The sequence below is a fragment of the Pseudophryne corroboree genome, chromosome 8 (genome assembly GCF_028390025.1).
Source record: "Pseudophryne corroboree isolate aPseCor3 chromosome 8, aPseCor3.hap2, whole genome shotgun sequence".
NCBI lineage: Eukaryota > Metazoa > Chordata > Amphibia > Anura > Myobatrachidae > Pseudophryne > Pseudophryne corroboree.
In genome coordinates this window covers 10,821,263-10,843,449 of record NC_086451.1, presented here as the reverse complement: position 1 = coordinate 10,843,449, position 22,187 = coordinate 10,821,263, and the positions used below count along the sequence as shown (strand labels likewise).

The 22,187-nt window shown below is 45.9% G+C and overlaps 2 protein-coding genes across 3 annotated transcripts in view; one reads left to right on the top strand and one right to left on the bottom strand.

Moving 5' to 3' along the window:
* AGPAT2 (1-acylglycerol-3-phosphate O-acyltransferase 2) overlaps nucleotides 1-18,107 on the top strand; it is a 101,936-nt gene extending 83,829 nt beyond the window's left edge. The window contains exon 7 of the mRNA XM_063935893.1: nucleotides 16,185-18,107. Coding sequence (XP_063791963.1) covers nucleotides 16,185-16,345 — 161 coding nt within the window. The 3' untranslated portion in view covers nucleotides 16,346-18,107. The remainder of the gene's footprint in view (nucleotides 1-16,184) is intronic.
* A 413-nt stretch (nucleotides 18,108-18,520) lies between these two features.
* EGFL7 (EGF like domain multiple 7) overlaps nucleotides 18,521-22,187 on the bottom strand; it is a 49,806-nt gene continuing 46,139 nt past the window's right edge. For both annotated transcript variants that reach the window (XM_063935891.1, XM_063935892.1), the window contains one exon: nucleotides 18,521-19,622. In XM_063935891.1, the coding sequence (XP_063791961.1) occupies nucleotides 19,600-19,622 (23 nt within the window). In that variant the 3' untranslated portion in view covers nucleotides 18,521-19,599. The remainder of the gene's footprint in view (nucleotides 19,623-22,187) is intronic.

Below are 22,187 nucleotides of genomic sequence, written 5' to 3'. Positions count from 1 at the left end.
ACAGTCAGTGCACGTTACAGGTGTATATGGTATGGCTATATGTGCATCAGTCCTGACAGTCAGTGTACATTACAGGTGTATATGTGCATCAGTCCTGACAGTCAGTGCACGTTATATGTGTATCAGTCCTGACAGTCAGTGTACATTACAGGTGTATATGTGCATCAGTCCTGACAGTCAGTGCACGTTATATGTGTATCAATCCTGACAGTCAGTGCACGTTACAGGTGTATACTGTATGTCTATATGTGCATCAGTCCTGACAGTCAGTGCACATTACAGGTGTATATGTGTATCAGCCCTGACAGTCAGTGTACATTACAGGTGTATATGTGTATCAGCCCTGACAGTCAGTGTACATTACAGGTGTATATGTGCATCATTCCTGACAGTCAGTGCACGTTATATGTGTATCAGTCCTGACAGTCAGTGCACGTTACAGGTGTATACTGTATGGGGTAAATTTACTAAGATTCGTAATTTCCGAAAAAAGGTCAAAGTTCAATCACGAATGACATCGACAGTGTAAAACTGCAACTTTTTGAATTGATTACGATGGATTTACTAAGCTGTCGTATTCGGGTTTTTCTTTTCTTCCGATGTCGATGTCATTCGTTTTTTTTTACCTATTTTTACGGCAGTGATTAGCAAAACACTGCCGTTTTTTTTTACAATCAATCTCGGCCGGATCTGTGTGATCCGTGCTGGGGTTCTTATTTTTTTTTTTTTTAATTAAACAATGTAAAATCCCCCAAAAAAATGCGTGGGGTCCCCCCTCCTAAGCATAACCAGCCTCGGGCTCTTTGAGCCGATCCTGGTTGCAGAAATATGGGGAAAAAAATGACAGGGGTTCCCCCATATTTAAGCAACCAGCATCGGGCTCTGCGCCTGGTCCTGGTCCCAAAAATACGGGGGACAAAAAGAGTAGGGGTCCCCCGTATTTTTAAAACCAGCACCGGGCTCCACTAGCTGGACAGATAATGCCACAGCCGGGGGTCACTTTTATATAGTGCCCTGCGGCCGTGGCATCAAAAATCCAACTAGTCACCCCTGGCCGGGGTACCCTGGGGGAGTGGGGACCCCTTCAATCAAGGGGTCCCCCCCCCAGCCACCCAAGGGCCAGGGGTGAAGCCCGAGGCTGCCCCCCCCATCCAATGGGCTGCGGATGGGGAGGCTGATAGCCTTTGTTGTAAAAGAAAAGATATTGTTTTTAGTAGCAGTACTACAAGGCCCAGCAAGCCTCCCCCGCATGCTGGTACTTGGAGAACCACAAGTACCAGCATGCGACGGAAAAACGGGCCCGCTGGTACCAGTAGTACTACTACTAAAAAAATACCCAAAAAAAGACAAGACACACACACCGTGAAAGTATAATTTTATTACATACATACACACATACATACATACTTACCTTAAGTTCCCACGCAGGTCGGTCCTCTTCTCCAGTAGAATCCAAGGGGTACCTGTTGAAGAAATTATACTCACGAGATCCAGGGGTCCAGGCTCCTCGGGAAATCCAGGGGTAATCCACGTACTTGCATAAAATAAGAAAACGGAAAGCCGAGCCACGAACTGAAAGGGGCCCCATGTTTTCACATGGGACTCCTTTCCACGAATGCCAGAAAGCCACTCTGACTGATGTCTAAGTGGGTTTCTTCAGCCAATCAGGGAGTGCCACGTTGTAGCACTCTCCTGATCGGCTGTGTGCTCCTGTACTGAGTGACAGGCAGCACACGGCAGTGTCACAATGTAGCGCCTATGCGCTACATTGTAACCAATGATGGGAACTTTCTGCCCTGCGGTTGACCTAAAGTGACGTCACCGCTGAGCAGAAAGTTCCCAGCATTGGTTACAATGTAGCGCATAGGCGCTACATTGTAACACTGCCGTGTGCTGCCTGTCAGTGAGGACAGGGTTGGTTCTATATCGGAGGGGCTGAAGGGACCTTGTGACGTATTGAGGGGAGGAGCTACGTCACCAGGGGGAGGAGCTATGGGCGAACAGGGTACCCGAAAAGTACCCTCGCGGGCTCGCTTCGCTCGCCACGCTTCGGGCACGGTGGCTCGCTCCGCTCCGCTTCGCTCACCACCTAATTACTAAAGGTAATAGTTGGTGGCGTGGATAGTAGAGGAACTATCCCGCTGGCCTAGCTCCTCCCCCTTGCGTCGTAACTCCTCCCCCTTACGGAAAAGGTCCCTTAGCCCACTTGATTCTAGCATCTACCGTGAGGACAGGACCACACAGCTGATCAGGAGAGTGCTACAACGTGGCACTCCCTGATTGGCTGAAGAAACCCACTTAGACAGAAGTCAAAGTGGGTTTCTGGCATTCGTGGGAAGGTGACCCATGTGCAAACATGGGTCCCCTTTCAGTTCGTGGTCGGGATACCGTTTTTTTATTTTTAACAAGTACGTGGATTAACCCTGGATTTGCCGAGGAGCCTGGACCCCTGGATCTCGTGAGTATAATTTATTCAACAGGTACCCTTGGATTCTACTGGACAAGAGGACCGACCTGCGTGGGGCCATAGGTAAGTATGTATGTATGTGTGTATGTATGTAATAAAATTATACTTTCACGGTGTGTGTGTCTTGTCTTTTTTTGGGTATTTTTTTAGTGGTAGTACTACAGGTACCAGCGGGCCCGTTTTTCCGCCGCATGCTGGTACTTGTGGTTCTCCAAGTACCAGCATGCGGGGGAGGCTTGCTGGGACTTGTAGTACTGCTACTAAAAACAATATCTTTTATTTTACAACAAAGGCTATCAGCCCTCCCATCCGCAGCCCATTGGATGGGGGGGGACAGCCTCGGGCTTCACCCCTGGCCCTTGGGTGGCTGGGGGGGGGGACCCCTTGATTGAAGGGGTCCCCACTCACCCAGGGTACCCCGGCCAGGGGTGACTAGTTGGATTTTTGATGCCACGGCCGCAGGGCGCTGTATAAAAGTGACCCCCGGCTGTGGCATTATCTGTCCAGCTAGTGGAGCCCGGTGCTGGTTTTAAAAATACGGGGGACCCCTACTCTTTTTGTCCCCCGTATTTTTGGGACCAGGACCAGGCGCAGAGCCCGATGCTGGTTGCTTAAATATGGGGGAACCCCTGTCATTTTTTTCCCCATATTTCTGCAACCAGGATCGGCTCAAAGAGCCCGAGGCTGGTTATGCTTAGGAGGGGGGACCCCACGCAATTTTTTTAGCAAAAATAAGCACTTTCACACCCCTTCCCACTGATATACATGCACGGATCTCATGGATCCCTGCATGCATCTCAAATCACGGATAAAAAAAGCAGGTCTGTTTTTTTTTAGGACTTTTTTACGAGTTGTAATTTTTCACGGCAGTGTTTTGTGTTTTTTTGCTTTGCACTTCTTAGTAAATGACCGAGATTCATACTTAACCAGCCGCGTTTTGACCGATGGTGTATTCATTCGTAATTTTTTACCTGAACTAGCAAAAAATTACGAATGCCCTCATCACTGCCGTGATTAGTGTTTAGTAAATGACCGAGATTTACAGAGATGACACTTTGATGAAAAAACGGCATCTCGGTCAAAATCGGGAGCTTAGTAAATATACCCCTATGTCTCTATGTGCATCAGTCATGACAGTCAGTGCACATTGCAGGTGTATATGTGCATCAGTCTTGACAGTCAGTGCATGTTACAGGTGTATACTGTATGTCTATATGTGCATCAGTCCTGACAATCAGTGCACGTTACAGGTGTATATGGTATGTCTATATGTGCATCAGTCATGACAGTCAGTTCACGTTACAGGTGTATATGTGTATCAGTCCTGACAGTCAGTGCACGTTACAGGTGTATATGTGCATCAGTCCTGACAGTCAGTGCACGTTACAGGTGTATATGTGTATGTCTAGATGTGCATCAGTCCTGACAATCAGTGCACGTTACAGGTGTATATGGTATGTCTATATGTGCATCAGTCCTGACAGTCAGTGCACATTACAGGTTTATATGTGCATCAGTCCTGACAGTCAGTGCACGTTACAGGTGTATATGTGTATCAGCCCTGACAGTCAGTGCACGTTACAGGTGTATATGTGCATCAGTCCTGACAGTCAGTGCACGTTACAGATGTATACTGTATGTCTATATGTGCATCAGTCCTGACAGTCAGTGCACGTTACAGGTGTATATGTGTATGTCTATATGTGCATCAGTCCTGACAGTCAGTGCACGTTACAGGTGTATACTGTATGTCTATATGAGCATCAGTCCTGACAGTCAGTGCACGTTACAGGTGTATATGTGTATCAGCCCTGACAGTCAGTGTACATTACAGGTGTATATGTGCATCAGTCCTGACAGTCAGTGCACGTTATATGTGTATCAGTCCTGACAGTCAGTGTACATTAAAGGTGTATATGTGCATCAGTCCTGACAGTCAGTGCACGTTACAGGTGTATACTGTATGTCTATATGTGCATCAGTCCTGACAGTCAGTGCACATTACAGGTGTATATGTGTATCAGCCCTGACAGTCAGTGTACATTACAGGTATATATGTGTATCAGCCCCGACAGTCAGTGTACATTACAGGTGTATATGTGCATCAGTCCTGACAGTCAGTGCACGTTATATGTGTATCAGTCCTGACAGTCCGTGCACGTTACAGGTGTATACTGTATGTCTCTATGTGCATCAGTCCTGACAGTCAGTGCACATTACAGGTGTATATGTGCATCAGTCTTGACAGTCAGTGCACGTTACAGGTGTATACTGTATGTCTATATGTGCATCAGTCCTGACAGTCAGTTCATGTTACAGGTGTATATGTGCATCAGTCCTGACAGTCAGTGCACGTTACAGGTGTATATGTGTATGTCTATATGTGCATCAGTCCTGACAATCAGTGCACGTTACAGGTGTATATGGTATGTCTATATGTGCATCAGTCCTGACAGTCAGTGCACATTACAGGTGTATATGTGCATCAGTACTGACAGTCAGTGCGCGTTACAGGTGTATATGTGTATATCTATATGTGCATCAGTCCTGACAGTCAGTGCACGTTACAGGTGTATATGGTATGTCTATATGTGCATCAGTCCTGACAGTCAGTGCACATTACAGGTTTATATGTGCATCAGTCCTGACAGTCAGTGCACGTTACAGGTGTATATGTGTATCAGCCCTGACAGTCACTGCACGTTACAGGTGTATACATCTATATGTGTATCAGCCCTGACAGTCAGTGCACATTACAGGTGTATATGTGTATCAGCCCTGACAGTCAGTGCACGTTACAGGTGTATCTGTGTATCAGCCCTGACAGTCAGTGTACATTACAGGTGTATATGTGCATCAGTCCTGACAGTCAGTGCACGTTATATGTGTATCAGTCCTGACAGTCAGTGTACATTACAGGTGTATATGTGCATCAGTCCTGACAGTCAGTGCACGTTATATGTGTATCAGTCCTGACAGTCAGTGCACGTTACAGGTGTATACTGTATGTCTCCATGTGAATCAGTCCTGACAGTCAGTGCACATTACAGGTGTATATTTGCATCAGTCTTGACAGTCAGTGCACGTTACAGGTGTATACTGTATGTCTATATGTGCATCAGTCCTGACAGTCAGTTCACGTTACAGGTGTATATGTGTATCAGTCCTGACAGTCAGTGCACGTTACAGGTGTATATGTGCATCAGTCCTGACAGTCAGTGCACGTTACAGGTGTATATGTGTATGTCTAGATGTGCATCAGTCCTGACAATCAGTGCACGTTACAGGTGTATATGGTATGTCTATATGTGCATCAGTCCTGACAGTCAGTGCACATTACAGGTTTATATGTGCATCAGTCCTGACAGTCAGTGCACGTTACAGGTGTATATGTGTATCAGCCCTGACAGTCAGTGCACATTACAGGTGTATATGTGTATCAGCCCTGACAGTCAGTGCACGTTACAGGTGTATATGTGCATCAGTCCTGACAGTCAGTGCACGTTACAGATGTATACTGTATGTCTATATGTGCATCAGTCCTGACAGTCAGTGCACGTTACAGGTGTATATGTGCATCAGTCCTGACAGTCAGTGCACGTTACAGGTATATATGTGTATGTCTATATGTGCATCAGTCCTGACAGTCAGTGCACGTTACAGGTGTATACTGTATGTCTAAATGTGCATCAGTCCTGACAGTCAGTGCACATTACAGGTGTATATGTGCATCAGTCTTGACAGTCAGTGCACGTTACAGGTGTATACTGTATGTCTATATGTGCATCAGTCCTGACAGTCAGTTCATGTTACAGGTGTATATGTGCATCAGTCCTGACAGTCAGTGCACGTTACAGGTGTATATGTGTATGTCTATATGTGCATCAGTCCTGACAATCAGTGCACGTTACAGGTGTATATGGTATGTCTATATGTGCATCAGTCCTGACAGTCAGTGCACATTACAGGTGTATATGTGCATCAGTACTGACAGTCAGTGCGCGTTACAGGTGTATATGTGTATATCTATATGTGCATCAGTCCTGACAGTCAGTGCACGTTACAGGTGTATATGGTATGTCTATATGTGCATCAGTCCTGACAGTCAGTGCACATTACAGGTTTATATGTGCATCAGTCCTGACAGTCAGTGCACGTTACAGGTGTATATGTGTATCAGCCCTGACAGTCACTGCACGTTACAGGTGTATACATCTATATGTGTATCAGCCCTGACAGTCAGTGCACATTACAGGTGTATATGTGTATCAGCCCTGACAGTCAGTGCACGTTACAGGTGTATCTGTGTATCAGCCCTGACAGTCAGTGTACATTACAGGTGTATATGTGCATCAGTCCTGACAGTCAGTGCACGTTATATGTGTATCAGTCCTGACAGTCAGTGTACATTACAGGTGTATATGTGCATCAGTCCTGACAGTCAGTGCACGTTATATGTGTATCAGTCCTGACAGTCAGTGCACGTTACAGGTGTATACTGTATGTCTCCATGTGAATCAGTCCTGACAGTCAGTGCACATTACAGGTGTATATTTGCATCAGTCTTGACAGTCAGTGCACGTTACAGGTGTATACTGTATGTCTATATGTGCATCAGTCCTGACAGTCAGTTCACGTTACAGGTGTATATGTGTATCAGTCCTGACAGTCAGTGCACGTTACAGGTGTATATGTGCATCAGTCCTGACAGTCAGTGCACGTTACAGGTGTATATGTGTATGTCTAGATGTGCATCAGTCCTGACAATCAGTGCACGTTACAGGTGTATATGGTATGTCTATATGTGCATCAGTCCTGACAGTCAGTGCACATTACAGGTTTATATGTGCATCAGTCCTGACAGTCAGTGCACGTTACAGGTGTATATGTGTATCAGCCCTGACAGTCAGTGCACATTACAGGTGTATATGTGTATCAGCCCTGACAGTCAGTGCACGTTACAGGTGTATATGTGCATCAGTCCTGACAGTCAGTGCACGTTACAGATGTATACTGTATGTCTATATGTGCATCAGTCCTGACAGTCAGTGCACGTTACAGGTGTATATGTGCATCAGTCCTGACAGTCAGTGCACGTTACAGGTATATATGTGTATGTCTATATGTGCATCAGTCCTGACAGTCAGTGCACGTTACAGGTGTATACTGTATGTCTAAATGTGCATCAGTCCTGACAGTCAGTGCACATTACAGGTGTATATGTGCATCAGTCCTGACAGTCAGTGCACGTTACAGGTGTATATGTGCATCAGTCCTGACAGTCAGTGCACGTTATATGTGTATCAGTCCTGACAGTCAGTGTACATTACAGGTGTATATGTGCATCAGTCCTGACAGTCAGTGCACGTTATATGTGTATCAGTCCTGACAGTCAGTGTACATTACAGGTGTATATGTGCATCAGTCCTGACAGTCAGTGCACGTTATATGTGTATCAGTCCTGACAGTCAGTGCACGTTACAGGTGTATACTGTATGTCTATATGTGCATCAGTCCTGACAGTCAGTGCACATTACAGGTGTATATGTGTATCAGCCCTGACAGTCAGTGTACATTACAGGTGTATATGAGCATCAGTCCTGACAGTCAGTGCACGTTATATGTGTATCAGTCCTGACAGTCAGTGAACGTTACAGGTGTATACTGTATGTCTCTATGTGCATCAGTCCTGACAGTCAGTTCACGTTACAGGTGTATATGTGCATCAGTCCTGACAGTCAGTGCACGTTACAGGTGTATATGTGCATCAGTCCTGACAGTCAGTGCACGTTACAGGTGTATATGTGTATGTCTATATGTGCATCAGTCCTGACAATCAGTGCACGTTACAGGTGTATATGGTATGTCTATATGTGCATCAGTCCTGACAGTCAGTGCACATTACAGGTTTATATGTGCATCAGTCCTGACAGTCCGTGCACGTTACATGTGTATATGTGGATCAGCCCTGACAGTCAGTGCACATTACAGGTGTATATGTGTATCAGCCCTGACAGTCAGTGCACGTTACAGATGTATACTGTATGTCTATATGTGCATCAGTCCTGACAGTCAGTGCACGTTACAGGTGTATATGTGCATCAGTCCTGACAGTCAGTGCACGTTACAGGTGTATATGTGTATGTCTATATGTGCATCAGTCCTGACAGTCAGTGCACGTTACAGGTGTATACTGTTTGTCTCTATGTGCATCAGTCCTGACAGTCAGTGCACATTACAGGTGTATATGTGCATCAGTCCTGACAGTCAGTGCACGTTACAGGTGTATATGTGTATCAGCCCTGACAGTCAGTGCACGTTACAGGTGTATACGTCTATATGTGTATCAGCCCTGACAGTCAGTGCACATTACAGGTGTATATGTGTATCAGCCCTGACAGTCACTGCACGTTACAGGTGTATACATCTATATGTGTATCAGCCCTGACAGTCAGTGCACATTACAGGTGTATATGTGTATCAGCCCTGACAGTCAGTGCACGTTACAGGTGTATCTGTGTATCAGCCCTGACAGTCAGTGTACATTACAGGTGTATATGTGCATCAGTCCTGACAGTCAGTGCACGTTATATGTGTATCAGTCCTGACAGTCAGTGTACATTACAGGTGTATATGTGCATCAGTCCTGACAGTCAGTGCACGTTATATGTGTATCAGTCCTGACAGTCAGTGCACGTTACAGGTGTATACTGTATGTCTCCATGTGAATCAGTCCTGACAGTCAGTGCACATTACAGGTGTATATTTGCATCAGTCTTGACAGTCAGTGCACGTTACAGGTGTATACTGTATGTCTATATGTGCATCAGTCCTGACAGTCAGTTCACGTTACAGGTGTATATGTGTATCAGTCCTGACAGTCAGTGCACGTTACAGGTGTATATGTGCATCAGTCCTGACAGTCAGTGCACGTTACAGGTGTATATGTGTATGTCTAGATGTGCATCAGTCCTGACAATCAGTGCACGTTACAGGTGTATATGGTATGTCTATATGTGCATCAGTCCTGACAGTCAGTGCACATTACAGGTTTATATGTGCATCAGTCCTGACAGTCAGTGCACGTTACAGGTGTATATGTGTATCAGCCCTGACAGTCAGTGCACATTACAGGTGTATATGTGTATCAGCCCTGACAGTCAGTGCACGTTACAGGTGTATATGTGCATCAGTCCTGACAGTCAGTGCACGTTACAGATGTATACTGTATGTCTATATGTGCATCAGTCCTGACAGTCAGTGCACGTTACAGGTGTATATGTGCATCAGTCCTGACAGTCAGTGCACGTTACAGGTATATATGTGTATGTCTATATGTGCATCAGTCCTGACAGTCAGTGCACGTTACAGGTGTATACTGTATGTCTAAATGTGCATCAGTCCTGACAGTCAGTGCACATTACAGGTGTATATGTGCATCAGTCCTGACAGTCAGTGCACGTTACAGGTGTATATGTGTATCAGCCCTGACAGTCAGTGTACATTACAGGTGTATATGTGCATCAGTCCTGACAGTCAGTGCACGTTATATGTGTATCAGTCCTGACAGTCAGTGCACGTTACAGGTGTATACTGTATGTCTATATGTGCATCAGTCCTGACAGTCAGTGCACATTACAGGTGTATATGTGTATCAGCCCTGACAGTCAGTGTACATTACAGGTGTATATGAGCATCAGTCCTGACAGTCAGTGCACGTTATATGTGTATCAGTCCTGACAGTCAGTGTACGTTACAGGTGTATACTGTATGTCTCTATGTGCATCAGTCCTGACAGTCAGTTCACGTTACAGGTGTATATGTGCATCAGTCCTGACAGTCAGTGCACGTTACAGGTGTATATGTGCATCAGTCCTGACAGTCAGTGCACGTTACAGGTGTATATGTGTATGTCTATATGTGCATCAGTCCTGACAATCAGTGCACGTTACAGGTGTATATGGTATGTCTATATGTGCATCAGTCCTGACAGTCAGTGCACATTACAGGTTTATATGTGCATCAGTCCTGACAGTCCGTGCACGTTACATGTGTATATGTGGATCAGCCCTGACAGTCAGTGCACATTACAGGTGTATATGTGTATCAGCCCTGACAGTCAGTGCACGTTACAGATGTATACTGTATGTCTATATGTGCATCAGTCCTGACAGTCAGTGCACGTTACAGGTGTATATGTGCATCAGTCCTGACAGTCAGTGCACGTTACAGGTGTATATGTGTATGTCTATATGTGCATCAGTCCTGACAGTCAGTGCACGTTACAGGTGTATACTGTTTGTCTCTATGTGCATCAGTCCTGACAGTCAGTGCACATTACAGGTGTATATGTGCATCAGTCCTGACAGTCAGTGCACGTTACAGGTGTATATGTGTATCAGCCCTGACAGTCAGTGCACGTTACAGGTGTATACGTCTATATGTGTATCAGCCCTGACAGTCAGTGCACATTACAGGTGTATATGTGTATCAGCCCTGACAGTCAGTGCACGTTACAGGTGTATATGTGTATCAGCCCTGACAGTCAGTGTACATTACAGGTGTATACTGTATGTCTCTATGTGCATCAGTCCTGACAGTCAGTGCACGTTATATGTGTATCAGTCCTGACAGTCAGTGCACGTTACAGGTGTATACTGTATGTCTCTATGTGCATCAGTCCTGACAGTCAGTGCACATTACAGGTGTATATGTGCATCAGCCCTGACAGTCAGTGCACGTTACAGGTGTATACTGTATGTCTATATGTGCATCAGTCTTGACAGTCAGTGCACGTTACAGGTGTATATGTGCATCAGTCCTGACAGTCAGTGCACATTACAGGTGTATATGTGCATCAGTCCTGACAGTTAGTGCACGTTACAGGTGTATATGTGTATGTCTATATGTGCATCAGTCCTGACAGTCGGTGCACGTTACAGGTGTATATGGTATGTCTTTATGTGCATCAGTCCTGACAGTCAGTGCACATTACAGGTGTATATGGTATGTCTATATGTGCATCAGTCCTGACAGTCAGTGCACATTACAGGTTTATATGTGCATCAGTCCTGACAGTCAGTGCACGTTACAGGTGTATATGTGTATCAGCCCTGACAGTCAGTGCACGTTACAGGTGTATACGTCTATATGTGTATCAGCCCTGACAATCAGTGCACATTACAGGTGTATATGTGTATCAGCCCTGACAGTCAGTGCACGTTACAGGTGTATATGTGCATCAGTCCTGACAGTCAGTGCACGTTACAGGTGTATACTGTATGTCTATATGTGCATCAGTCCTGACAGTCAGTGCACGTTACAGGTGTATATGTGCATCAGTCCTGACAGTCAGTGCACGTTACAGGTGTATATGTGTATGTCTATATGTGCATCAGTCCTGACAGTCAGTGCACGTTACAGGTGTATACTGTATATCTATATGTGCATCAGTCCTGACAGTCAGTGCACATTACAGGTGTATATGTGCATCAGTCCTGACAGTCAGTGCACGTTACAGGTGTATATGTGTATCAGCCCTGACAGTCAGTGCACGTTACAGGTGTATACGTCTATATGTTTATCAGCCTTGACAGTCAGTGCACATTACAGGTGTATATGTGTATCAGCCCTGACAGTCAGTGCACGTTACAGTGTATATGGGTATCAGCCCTGACAGTCAGTGTACACTACAGGTGTATATGTGCATCAGTCCTGACAGTCAGTGCACGTTACAGGTGTATACTGTATGTCTCTATGTGCATCAGTCCTGACAGTCAGTGCACATTACAGGTGTATATGTGCATCAGTCCTGACAGTCAGTGCACGTTACAGGTGTATACTGTATGTCTATATGTGCATCAGTTCTGACAGTCAGTGCACGTTACAGGTGTATATGTGCATCAGTCCTGACAGTCAGTGCACGTTACAGGTATATATGTGTATGTCTATATGTGCATCAGTCCTGACAGTCAGTGCACGTTACAGGTGTATACTGTATGTCTAAATGTGCATCAGTCCTGACAGTCAGTGCACATTACAGGTGTATATGTGCATCAGTCCTGACAGTCAGTGCACGTTACAGGTGTATATGTGTATCAGCCCTGACAGTCAGTGTACATTACAGGTGTATATGTGCATCAGTCCTGACAGTCAGTGCACGTTATAGGTGTATCAGTCCTGACAGTCAGTGTACATTACAGGTGTATATGTGCATCAGTCCTGACAGTCAGTGCACGTTATATGTGTATCAGTCCTGACAGTCAGTGCACGTTACAGGTGTATACTGTATGTCTATATGTGCATCAGTCCTGACAGTCAGTGCACATTACAGGTGTATATGTGCATCAGCCCTGACAGTCAGTGCACGTTACAGGTGTATACTGTATGTCTATATGTGCATCAGTCTTGACAGTCCGTGCACGTTACAGGTGTATATGTGCATCAGTCCTGACAGTCAGTGCACATTACAGGTGTATATGTGTATCAGCCCTGACAGTCAGTGTACATTACAGGTGTATATGAGCATCAGTCCTGACAGTCAGTGCACGTTATATGTGTATCAGTCCTGACAGTCAGTGTACGTTACAGGTGTATACTGTATGTCTCTATGTGCATCAGTCCTGACAGTCAGTGCACATTACAGGTGTATATGTGCATCAGTCTTGACAGTCAGTGCACGTTACAGGTGTATACTGTATGTCTATATGTGCATCAGTCCTGACAGTCAGTTCACGTTACAGGTGTATATGTGCATCAGTCCTGACAGTCAGTGCACGTTACAGGTGTATATGTGCATCAGTCCTGACAGTCAGTGCACGTTACAGGTGTATATGTGAATGTCTATATGTGCATCAGTCCTGACAATCAGTGCACGTTACAGGTGTATATGGTATGTCTATATGTGCATCAGTCCTGACAGTCAGTGCACATTACAGGTTTATATGTGCATCAGTCCTGACAGTCAGTGCACGTTACAGGTGTATATGTGTATCAGCCCTGACAGTCAGTGCACATTACAGGTGTATATGTGTATCAGCCCTGACAGTCAGTGCACGTTACAGATGTATACTGTATGTCTATATGTGCATCAGTCCTGACAGTCAGTGCACGTTACAGGTGTATATGTGCATCAGTCCTGACAGTCAGTGCACGTTACAGGTGTATATGTGTATGTCTATATGTGCATCAGTCCTGACAGTCAGTGCACGTTACAGGTGTATACTGTATGTCTCTATGTGCATCAGTCCTGACAGTCAGTGCACATTACAGGTGTATATGTGCATCAGTCCTGACAGTCAGTGCACGTTACAGGTGTATATGTGTATCAGCCCTGACAGTCAGTGCACGTTACAGGTGTATACGTCTATATGTGTATCAGCCCTGACAGTCAGTGCACATTACAGGTGTATATGTGTATCAGCCCTGACAGTCAGTGCACGTTACAGGTGTATATGTGTATCAGCCCTGACAGTCAGTGTACATTACAGGTGTATACTGTATGTCTCTATGTGCATCAGTCCTGACAGTCAGTGCACGTTATATGTGTATCAGTCCTGACAGTCAGTGCACGTTACAGGTGTATACTGTATGTCTCTATGTGCATCAGTCCTGACAGTCAGTGCACATTACAGGTGTATATGTGCTTCAGCCCTGACAGTCAGTGCACGTTACAGGTGTATACTGTATGTCTATATGTGCATCAGTCTTGACAGTCAGTGCACGTTACAGGTGTATATGTGCATCAGTCCTGACAGTCAGTGCACATTACAGGTGTATATGTGCATCAGTCCTGACAGTTAGTGCACGTTACAGGTGTATATGTGTATGTCTATATGTGCATCAGTCCTGACAGTCGGTGCACGTTACAGGTGTATATGGTATGTCTATATGTGCATCAGTCCTGACAGTCAGTGCACATTACAGGTGTATATGGTATGTCTATATGTGCATCAGTCCTGACAGTCAGTGCACATTACAGGTTTATATGTGCATCAGTCCTGACAGTCAGTGCACGTTACAGGTGTATATGTGTATCAGCCCTGACAGTCAGTGCACGTTACAGGTGTATACGTCTATATGTGTATCAGCCCTGACAATCAGTGCACATTACAGGTGTATATGTGTATCAGCTCTGACAGTCAGTGCACGTTACAGGTGTATATGTGCATCAGTCCTGACAGTCAGTGCACGTTACAGGTGTATACTGTATGTCTATATGTGCATCAGTCCTGACAGTCAGTGCACGTTACAGGTGTATATGTGCATCAGTCCTGACAGTCAGTGCACGTTACAGGTGTATATGTGCATCAGTCCTGACAGTCAGTGCACGTTACAGGTGTATATGTGTATGTCTATATGTGCATCAGTCCTGACAGTCAGTGCACGTTACAGGTGTATACTGTATATCTATATGTGCATCAGTCCTGACAGTCAGTGCACATTACAGGTGTATATGTGCATCAGTCCTGACAGTCAGTGCACGTTACAGGTGTATATGTGTATCAGCCCTGACAGTCAGTGCACGTTACAGGTGTATACGTCTATATGTTTATCAGCCTTGACAGTCAGTGCACATTACAGGTGTATATGTGTATCAGCCCTGACAGTCAGTGCACGTTACAGTGTATATGGGTATCAGCCCTGACAGTCAGTGTACACTACAGGTGTATATGTGCATCAGTCCTGACAGTCGGTGCACGTTACAGGTGTATACTGTATGTCTCTATGTGCATCAGTCCTGACAGTCAGTGCACATTACAGGTGTATATGTGCATCAGTCCTGACAGTCAGTGCACGTTACAGGTGTATACTGTATGTCTATATGTGCATCAGTTCTGACAGTCAGTGCACATTACAGGTGTATATGTGCATCAGTCCTGAAAGTCAGTGCACGTTACAGGTGTATATGTATATGTCTATATGTGCATCAGTCCTGACAGTCAGTGCACGTTACAGGTGTATATGGTATGTGTATATGTGCATCAGTCCTGACAGTCAGTGCACGTTACAGGTGCATATGGTATGTCTATATGTGCATCAGTCCTGACAGTCAGTGCACGTTACAGGTGTATATGGTATGTCTATATATGCATCAGTCCTGACAGTCAGTGCACGTTACAGGTGTATATGGTATGTCTATATGTGCATCAGTCCTGACAGTCAGTGCACGTTACAGGTGTATATGTGCATCAGTCCTGACAGTCAGTGCACGTTACAGGTGTATATGTGCATCAGTCCGGACGGTCAGTGCACGTTACAGGTGTATACTGTATGTCTATATGTGCATCAGTTCTGACAGTCAGTGCACGTTACAGGTGTATATGTGCATCAGTCCTGACAGTCAGTGCACGTTACAGGTGTATATGGTATGTCTATATGTGTATCAGTCCTGACAGTCAGTGCACGTTACAGGTGTATATGTGCATCAGTCCTGACAGTCAGTGCACGTTACAGGTGTATATGTGCATCAGTCCTGACAGTCAGTGCACGTTACAGGTGTATATATGTACTGTATATGTGTATTACATGTTTGGTCTGATAGCACTTCTGTGTCTATGCACTGATGTCTGAGGTTCCTGATAATCCCTCTGTAAGAAGCTGCTGTCCGTAACACAGATTAATTATACCAAAATACAATTAGCGCCCGGTTTTATGGTGGCATTTGTATTTTGTCTGTCAGATATTATAATAACTCTCTCTTATTTCCTTATTTCAGGAAAAATAAAAGTAGAAATCCTTCCAAAAATAGACATTTCAGGGCTGAAAGAAGAAGATGTCTCCAAATTGACTGAAAGATGCTATAATGAGATGCGGCAGATCTTCTTCAGGCTCTCCGACAAGCCGTTCAACCCCAGCAACAAGAGCATGGCCGACTAATAGACCCACCCGTACGGCACACAGCATTGTGAATGAGCCCCAACCGCGCCGGTACTGCACTGTGAGACCTAACCCCCTGGACACACCACTGCGAGTGAGACCTACCCGTGCAGGACACACCACTGCGTGAGAGACCTACCCGTATCGGGCAGAGCAGTGTAGCCATACAGAACTCGTACACCCTCCCACTTCCGATCATGAGGTACCAAAGATTTTCCAAGCTGCTAATGTGTTTTATACTGGAGAAACGTGGGACGTGCGTCTCTGTGTACTGTCCCAATCTTTTTTTTTGGGGGGGGGATTCCATAATTTGTGAGTTTAAAGTGTACAAATCGCAACATTCTGTCTACACTGGAAAACCGGGTTCACTGTGCAGATAATTATCCTGGGGGACCCTGGGTATTAAAGTGCTGCGTGTGCTAGAACCAATGTTTATTTTCAGTATTTTAGGATCGGCCAAAGAGTGACGTTTACCTGTTCTGAAGGCCCTGCCTGCTAGCACACAGACATGCTCCGTCTGCCTGACGCACAGACATGTTTCCGGTCTGCCTGACGCACAGACATGCTCCGTCTGCCTGACGCACAGACATGTTTCCGGTCTGCCTGACGCACAGACATGCTCCGTCTGCCTGACGCACAGACATGCTCCGTCTGCCTGACGCACAGACATGCTCCGTCTGCCTGACGCACAGACATGTTTCCGGTCTGCCTGACGCACAGACATGCTCCGTCTGCCTGACGCACAGACATGCTCCGTCTGCCTGACGCACAGACATGCTCCGTCTGCCTGACGCACAGACATGCTCAGTCTGCCTGACGCACAGACATGCTCAGTCTGCCTGACGCACAGACATGCTCAGTCTGCCTGACGCACAGACATGTTTCCGGTCTGCCTGACGCACAGACATGTTTCCGGTCTGCCTGACGCACAGACATGCTCAGTCTGCCTGACGCACAGACATGTTTCCGGTCTGCCTGACGCACAGACATGTTTCCGGTCTGCCTGACGCACAGACATGTTTCCGGTCTGCCTGACGCACAGACATGTTTCCGGTCTGCCTGTCGCACAGACATGCTCCGTCTGCCTGATACGTCCCTGGCTCTGTGTTGTTGTTCTAAGCAATATGTTCTAGACGAATCCTCAGCTAGTTAACCCCTGTAGGAGCACGGAGGGCGGAAGAGGTGTGGCTTCGCCTTCATTGTTCCTGCATATTTCTGTGTATAACAACGCGCGCTGTGTAGACTGCTGTGTTGTTCAATCTTGGCTTCAGTAATTTATTGGTTTCTAATTACAGTATAAAATACTGTATAGGTATTGGGGGGTAATCTCAATCACCCCTTATATTTTCTTTCTCCAACCGTTAGAGCGTAATCTATTGTAACAGCAGACAATGGACGTCAGTAAGTCTGCAAAGTTTTCTGTTGTTTATTAACATATATATTTTATATATAGATTTATTGAAGAGAGTCATTTTTATAAGTTCATTATGCCAAAGTGTTAGAACATTCCAAAGGGTTCGCATTGTTCCTCTGTGTGTGTAACAACGGTACGCAAATTATGCCGGAGACATTCCGTGCCGGGAAGAGGAGTCTGGGAGCAGAGACGAAATCTATTGGACCTGACTGGTGGCTGTATGGGTTTTGGAAGGTTGCTGCCCGTAGATACATTACAGTGTTTGTTCCTATGGCCGATCAGAGAGGATTATGGGATAATGTGTAATCAAACCGAAGTGCCTTAATTAAAAACAAGCCAAGCAATGTGTACTGTACGTTTCTCATTGTATTATTGTCCCATCGTGTCTTCATAACACAAGGAGGAGAGGGTTTAGCTCCATAGACATCACAGGCCACAATTTCCCCATTTACCTGCGTAAGTATGTGCACCCCCGTAAGTATGGCCTATGGATCGATGAAGCCAGATGGCTAAATCAGTGTGTAGAGATAATTGCAGGAAGGCAAATGTAACATTCATTGAAGGATGTGTGACGTTGGAAGCGGAGATGTTAAGCCAGGATGTTTTTTTGGTTTTTTTGTAGCTCAGCCTCCTTATTGGCTGATGCGGTTTGCTGGGACTTATAGTTCCACAACATCTGGTAGTGAGTTTATGGTGACCCGACTTCAGGTTATAACACAACAGTTTACGGCCGGACAGTAATCGCACAACAGACACTTGCATGCGGTTGTGAGGTTTTTTTCCCCCCTTTTTTATTATTAAAAAAACACAAAATGCAACTTTATTAACAAATATAACACACAATACAAGTTTTTTCTTCTACAAAACGCAGTTATTGTACCATGTAAAAAAATAGTCTTCACATTTTGAAGAGAAGATACTGAGTGTTTGATCCTCTGTAATCGGCACAAACGAGGTTTCGTCGCCTGATCCAACATAAGAAATATCTGCTGTGTTCTCATTAAATGAGTAAAAATGATTTCTTTTGTTTAATGTTGTGGAAAATAAAAGAATAATAAAACTTTGCAATTAGAAGCAGATCGTTTGATTCCGTCGTGTTTCTTGTTGGACCAGTGACACTCGCTTTGCATAGAACCGGGAAACTAGTTTACCGACACAAGTAACAGCAGCAGTGGGCGGGCACTAAAGATCCAAGAGGTGGTACTGGGTGCTAATTGGGCGATGTCATGATGCATGTGACATGGGCCGGAGTGCGCCGTCCTGCGGAGAACCTTTTGGGAATAGCGGACGGAGCCCAATCATTCTAAGAACTCATCAAATAAAGATGAGATTAAATCAATGGAATCTAGGTCTTGGACTACAAAAACATGGCCACCCTGACGTGTAAGGAACAACTGGCGGCACGTTCGCCAGATAGGAAAAATGAGCGTTCAGTGACTATAGCGCCGGCGCCATTGCCACATGTCCATTGGTGTATCTAGCTGCGTAGGATTATTATTATCTTCATTATTTTATTAATACGTGTGGTTATGTGCACAAGTGGCGTCACACGTGCGCGTGAAGTTTGCTCGGCCAGGTCACACTAAATCTCCCAGGTGCCTGGCGAGTTACCTTCTGTCGTATTCAATGTAGGTCTCCCATATTGTCTGCAGACGTGAGGAAATACAGTCTGGCTGGAAACGTATTCTACACTATATACAGGAAAGGTTTAAATAACATTGCAGCGTTGTCTCTTTGCATACGTGACTGTACAGAACGGTTCCCTTGGCGTGTATTGAGGTACAGAATAGTGTCCTGGGGGTACACAGCTACACTCCTCCCAGTGCGACGCTGCAGCCGCTCACACTTCATTCTTGCAGGAACCTGAAAGACACGGAATTGTTATTCATAAGTTATAGTTGTGGCACTCTCCATGATTTATGTGTCATTGTGTCCTACACCTTCCCAGGTCTGTCCCCATAGGAGTGCGGATTAGCAGCAGGACCGCAGCTGTTGCGCAATTGCAGCTTTGCAGGAAGAGAATACGATAAAGAGGTGGAGAAAGCGCATTCACCAGGGGTGTTCCCGGCTTTGCACGAGGGCGTCCTGGTGGTCTCACCCCATGAAAATAAGAATTTACTTACCGATAATTCTATTTCTCGGAGTCCGTAGTGGATGCTGGGGTTCCTGAAAGGACCATGGGGAATAGCGGCTCCGCAGGAGACAGGGCACAAAAGTAAAGCTTTCCGATCAGGTGGTGTGCACTGGCTCCTCCCCCTATGACCCTCCTCCAAGCCAGTTAGGTACTGTGCCCGGACGAGCGTACACAATAAGGGAGGAATTTTGAATCCCGGGTAAGACTCATACCAGCCACACCAATCACACCGTACAACTTGTGATCTAAACCCAGTTAACAGTATGATAACAGCGGAGCCTCTGAAAAGATGGCTCACAACAATAATAACCCGATTTTTGTAACTATGTACAAGTATTGCAGATAATCCGCACTTGGGATGGGCGCCCAGCATCCACTACGGACTCCGAGAAATAGAATTATCGGTAAGTAAATTCTTATTTTCTCTATCGTCCTAGTGGATGCTGGGGTTCCTGAAAGGACCATGGGGATTATACCAAAGCTCCCAAACGGGCGGGAGAGTGCGGATGACTCTGCAGCACCGAATGAGAGAACTCCAGGTCCTCCTTAGCCAGGGTATCAAATTTGTAGAATTTAGCAAACGTGTTTGCCCCTGACCAAGTAGCTGCTCGGCAAAGTTGTAAAGCCGAGACCCCTCGGGCAGCCGCCCAAGATGAGCCCACCTTCCTTGTGGAATGGGCATTTACATATTTTGGCTGTGGCAGGCCTGCCACAGAATGTGCAAGCTGAATTGTATTACACATCCAACTAGCAATAGTCTGCTTAGAAGCAAGAGCACCCAGTTTGTTGGGTGCATACAGGATAACAGCAAGTCAGTTTTCCTGACTCCAGCCGTCCTGGAACATATTTTCAGGGCCCTGACAACATCTAGCAACTTGGAGTCCTCCAAGTCCCTAGTAGGTGCAAGGCACCACAATAAGCTGGTTCAGGTGAAACACTGACACCACCTTAGGGAGAGAACTGGGGACGAGTCCGCAGCTCTGCCCTGTCCGAATGGACAAACAGATATGGGCTTTTTTGAGAAAAAACCACCAATTTGACACTCGCCTGGTCCAGGCCAGGGCCAAGAGCATGGTCACTTTTCATGTGAGATGCTTCAAATCCACAGATTTGACTGGTTTTAAACCAATGTGATTTGAGGAATCCCAGAACTACGTTGAGATCCCACAGTGCCACTGGAGGCACAAAAGGGGGTTGTATATGCAATACTCCCTTGACAAAACTTCTGGACTTCAGGAACTGAAGCCAATTCTTTCTGGAAGAAAATCGACAGGGCCGAAATTTGAACCTTAATGGACCCCAATCTGAGGCCCATAGACACTCCTGTTTGCAGGAAATGCAGGAAACGACCGAGTTGAAATTTCTTTGTGGGGCCTTCCTGGCCTCACACCACGCAACATATTTTCGCCACATGTGGTGATAATGTTGTGCGGTCACCTCCTTTCTGGCTTTGACCAGGGTAGGAATGACCTCTTCCGGAATGCCTTTTTCCCTTAGGATCCGGCTTTCCACCGCCATGCCGACCAACGCAGCTGCGGTAAGTCTTGGAACAGACATGGTACTTGCTGAAGCAAGTCCCTTCTTAGCGGCAGAGGCCATAAGACCTCTGTAAGCATCTCTTGAAGTACCGGGTACCAAGTCCTTCTTGGCCAATCCGGAGCCATGAGTATAGTTCTTACTCCTCTACGTCTTATAATTCTCAGCACCTTAGGTATGAGAAGCAGAGGAGGGAACACATACACCGACTGGTACACCCACGGTGTTACCAGAACGTCCACAGCTATTGCCTGAGGGTCTCTTGACCTGGCGCAATACCTGTCCCGTTTTTTGTTCAGACGGGACGCCATCATGTCCACCTTTGGTATTTCCCAACGGTTTACAATCATGTGGAAAAAACTTCCCGATGAAGTTTCCACTCTCCCGGGTGGAGGTCGTGCCTGCTGAGGAAGTCTGCTTCCCAGTTTCCATTCCCGGGATGAAACACTGCTGACAGTGCTATCACATGATTTTCCGCCCAGCGAAAAGTCCTTGCAGTTTTTGCCATTGCCCTCCTGCTTCTTGTGTCGCCCTGTCTGTTTACGTGGGCGACTGCCGTGATGTTTTTCCCACTGGATCAATACCGGCTGACCTTGAAGCAGAGGTCTTGCTAAGCTTAGAGCATTATAAATTTACCCTTAGCTTCAGTATATTTATGTGGAGAAAAGTCTCCAGACTTGATCACACTCCCTGGAAATTTTTTCCTTGTGTGACTGCTCCCCAGCCTCTCGGGCTGGGCTCCGTGGTCACCAGCATCC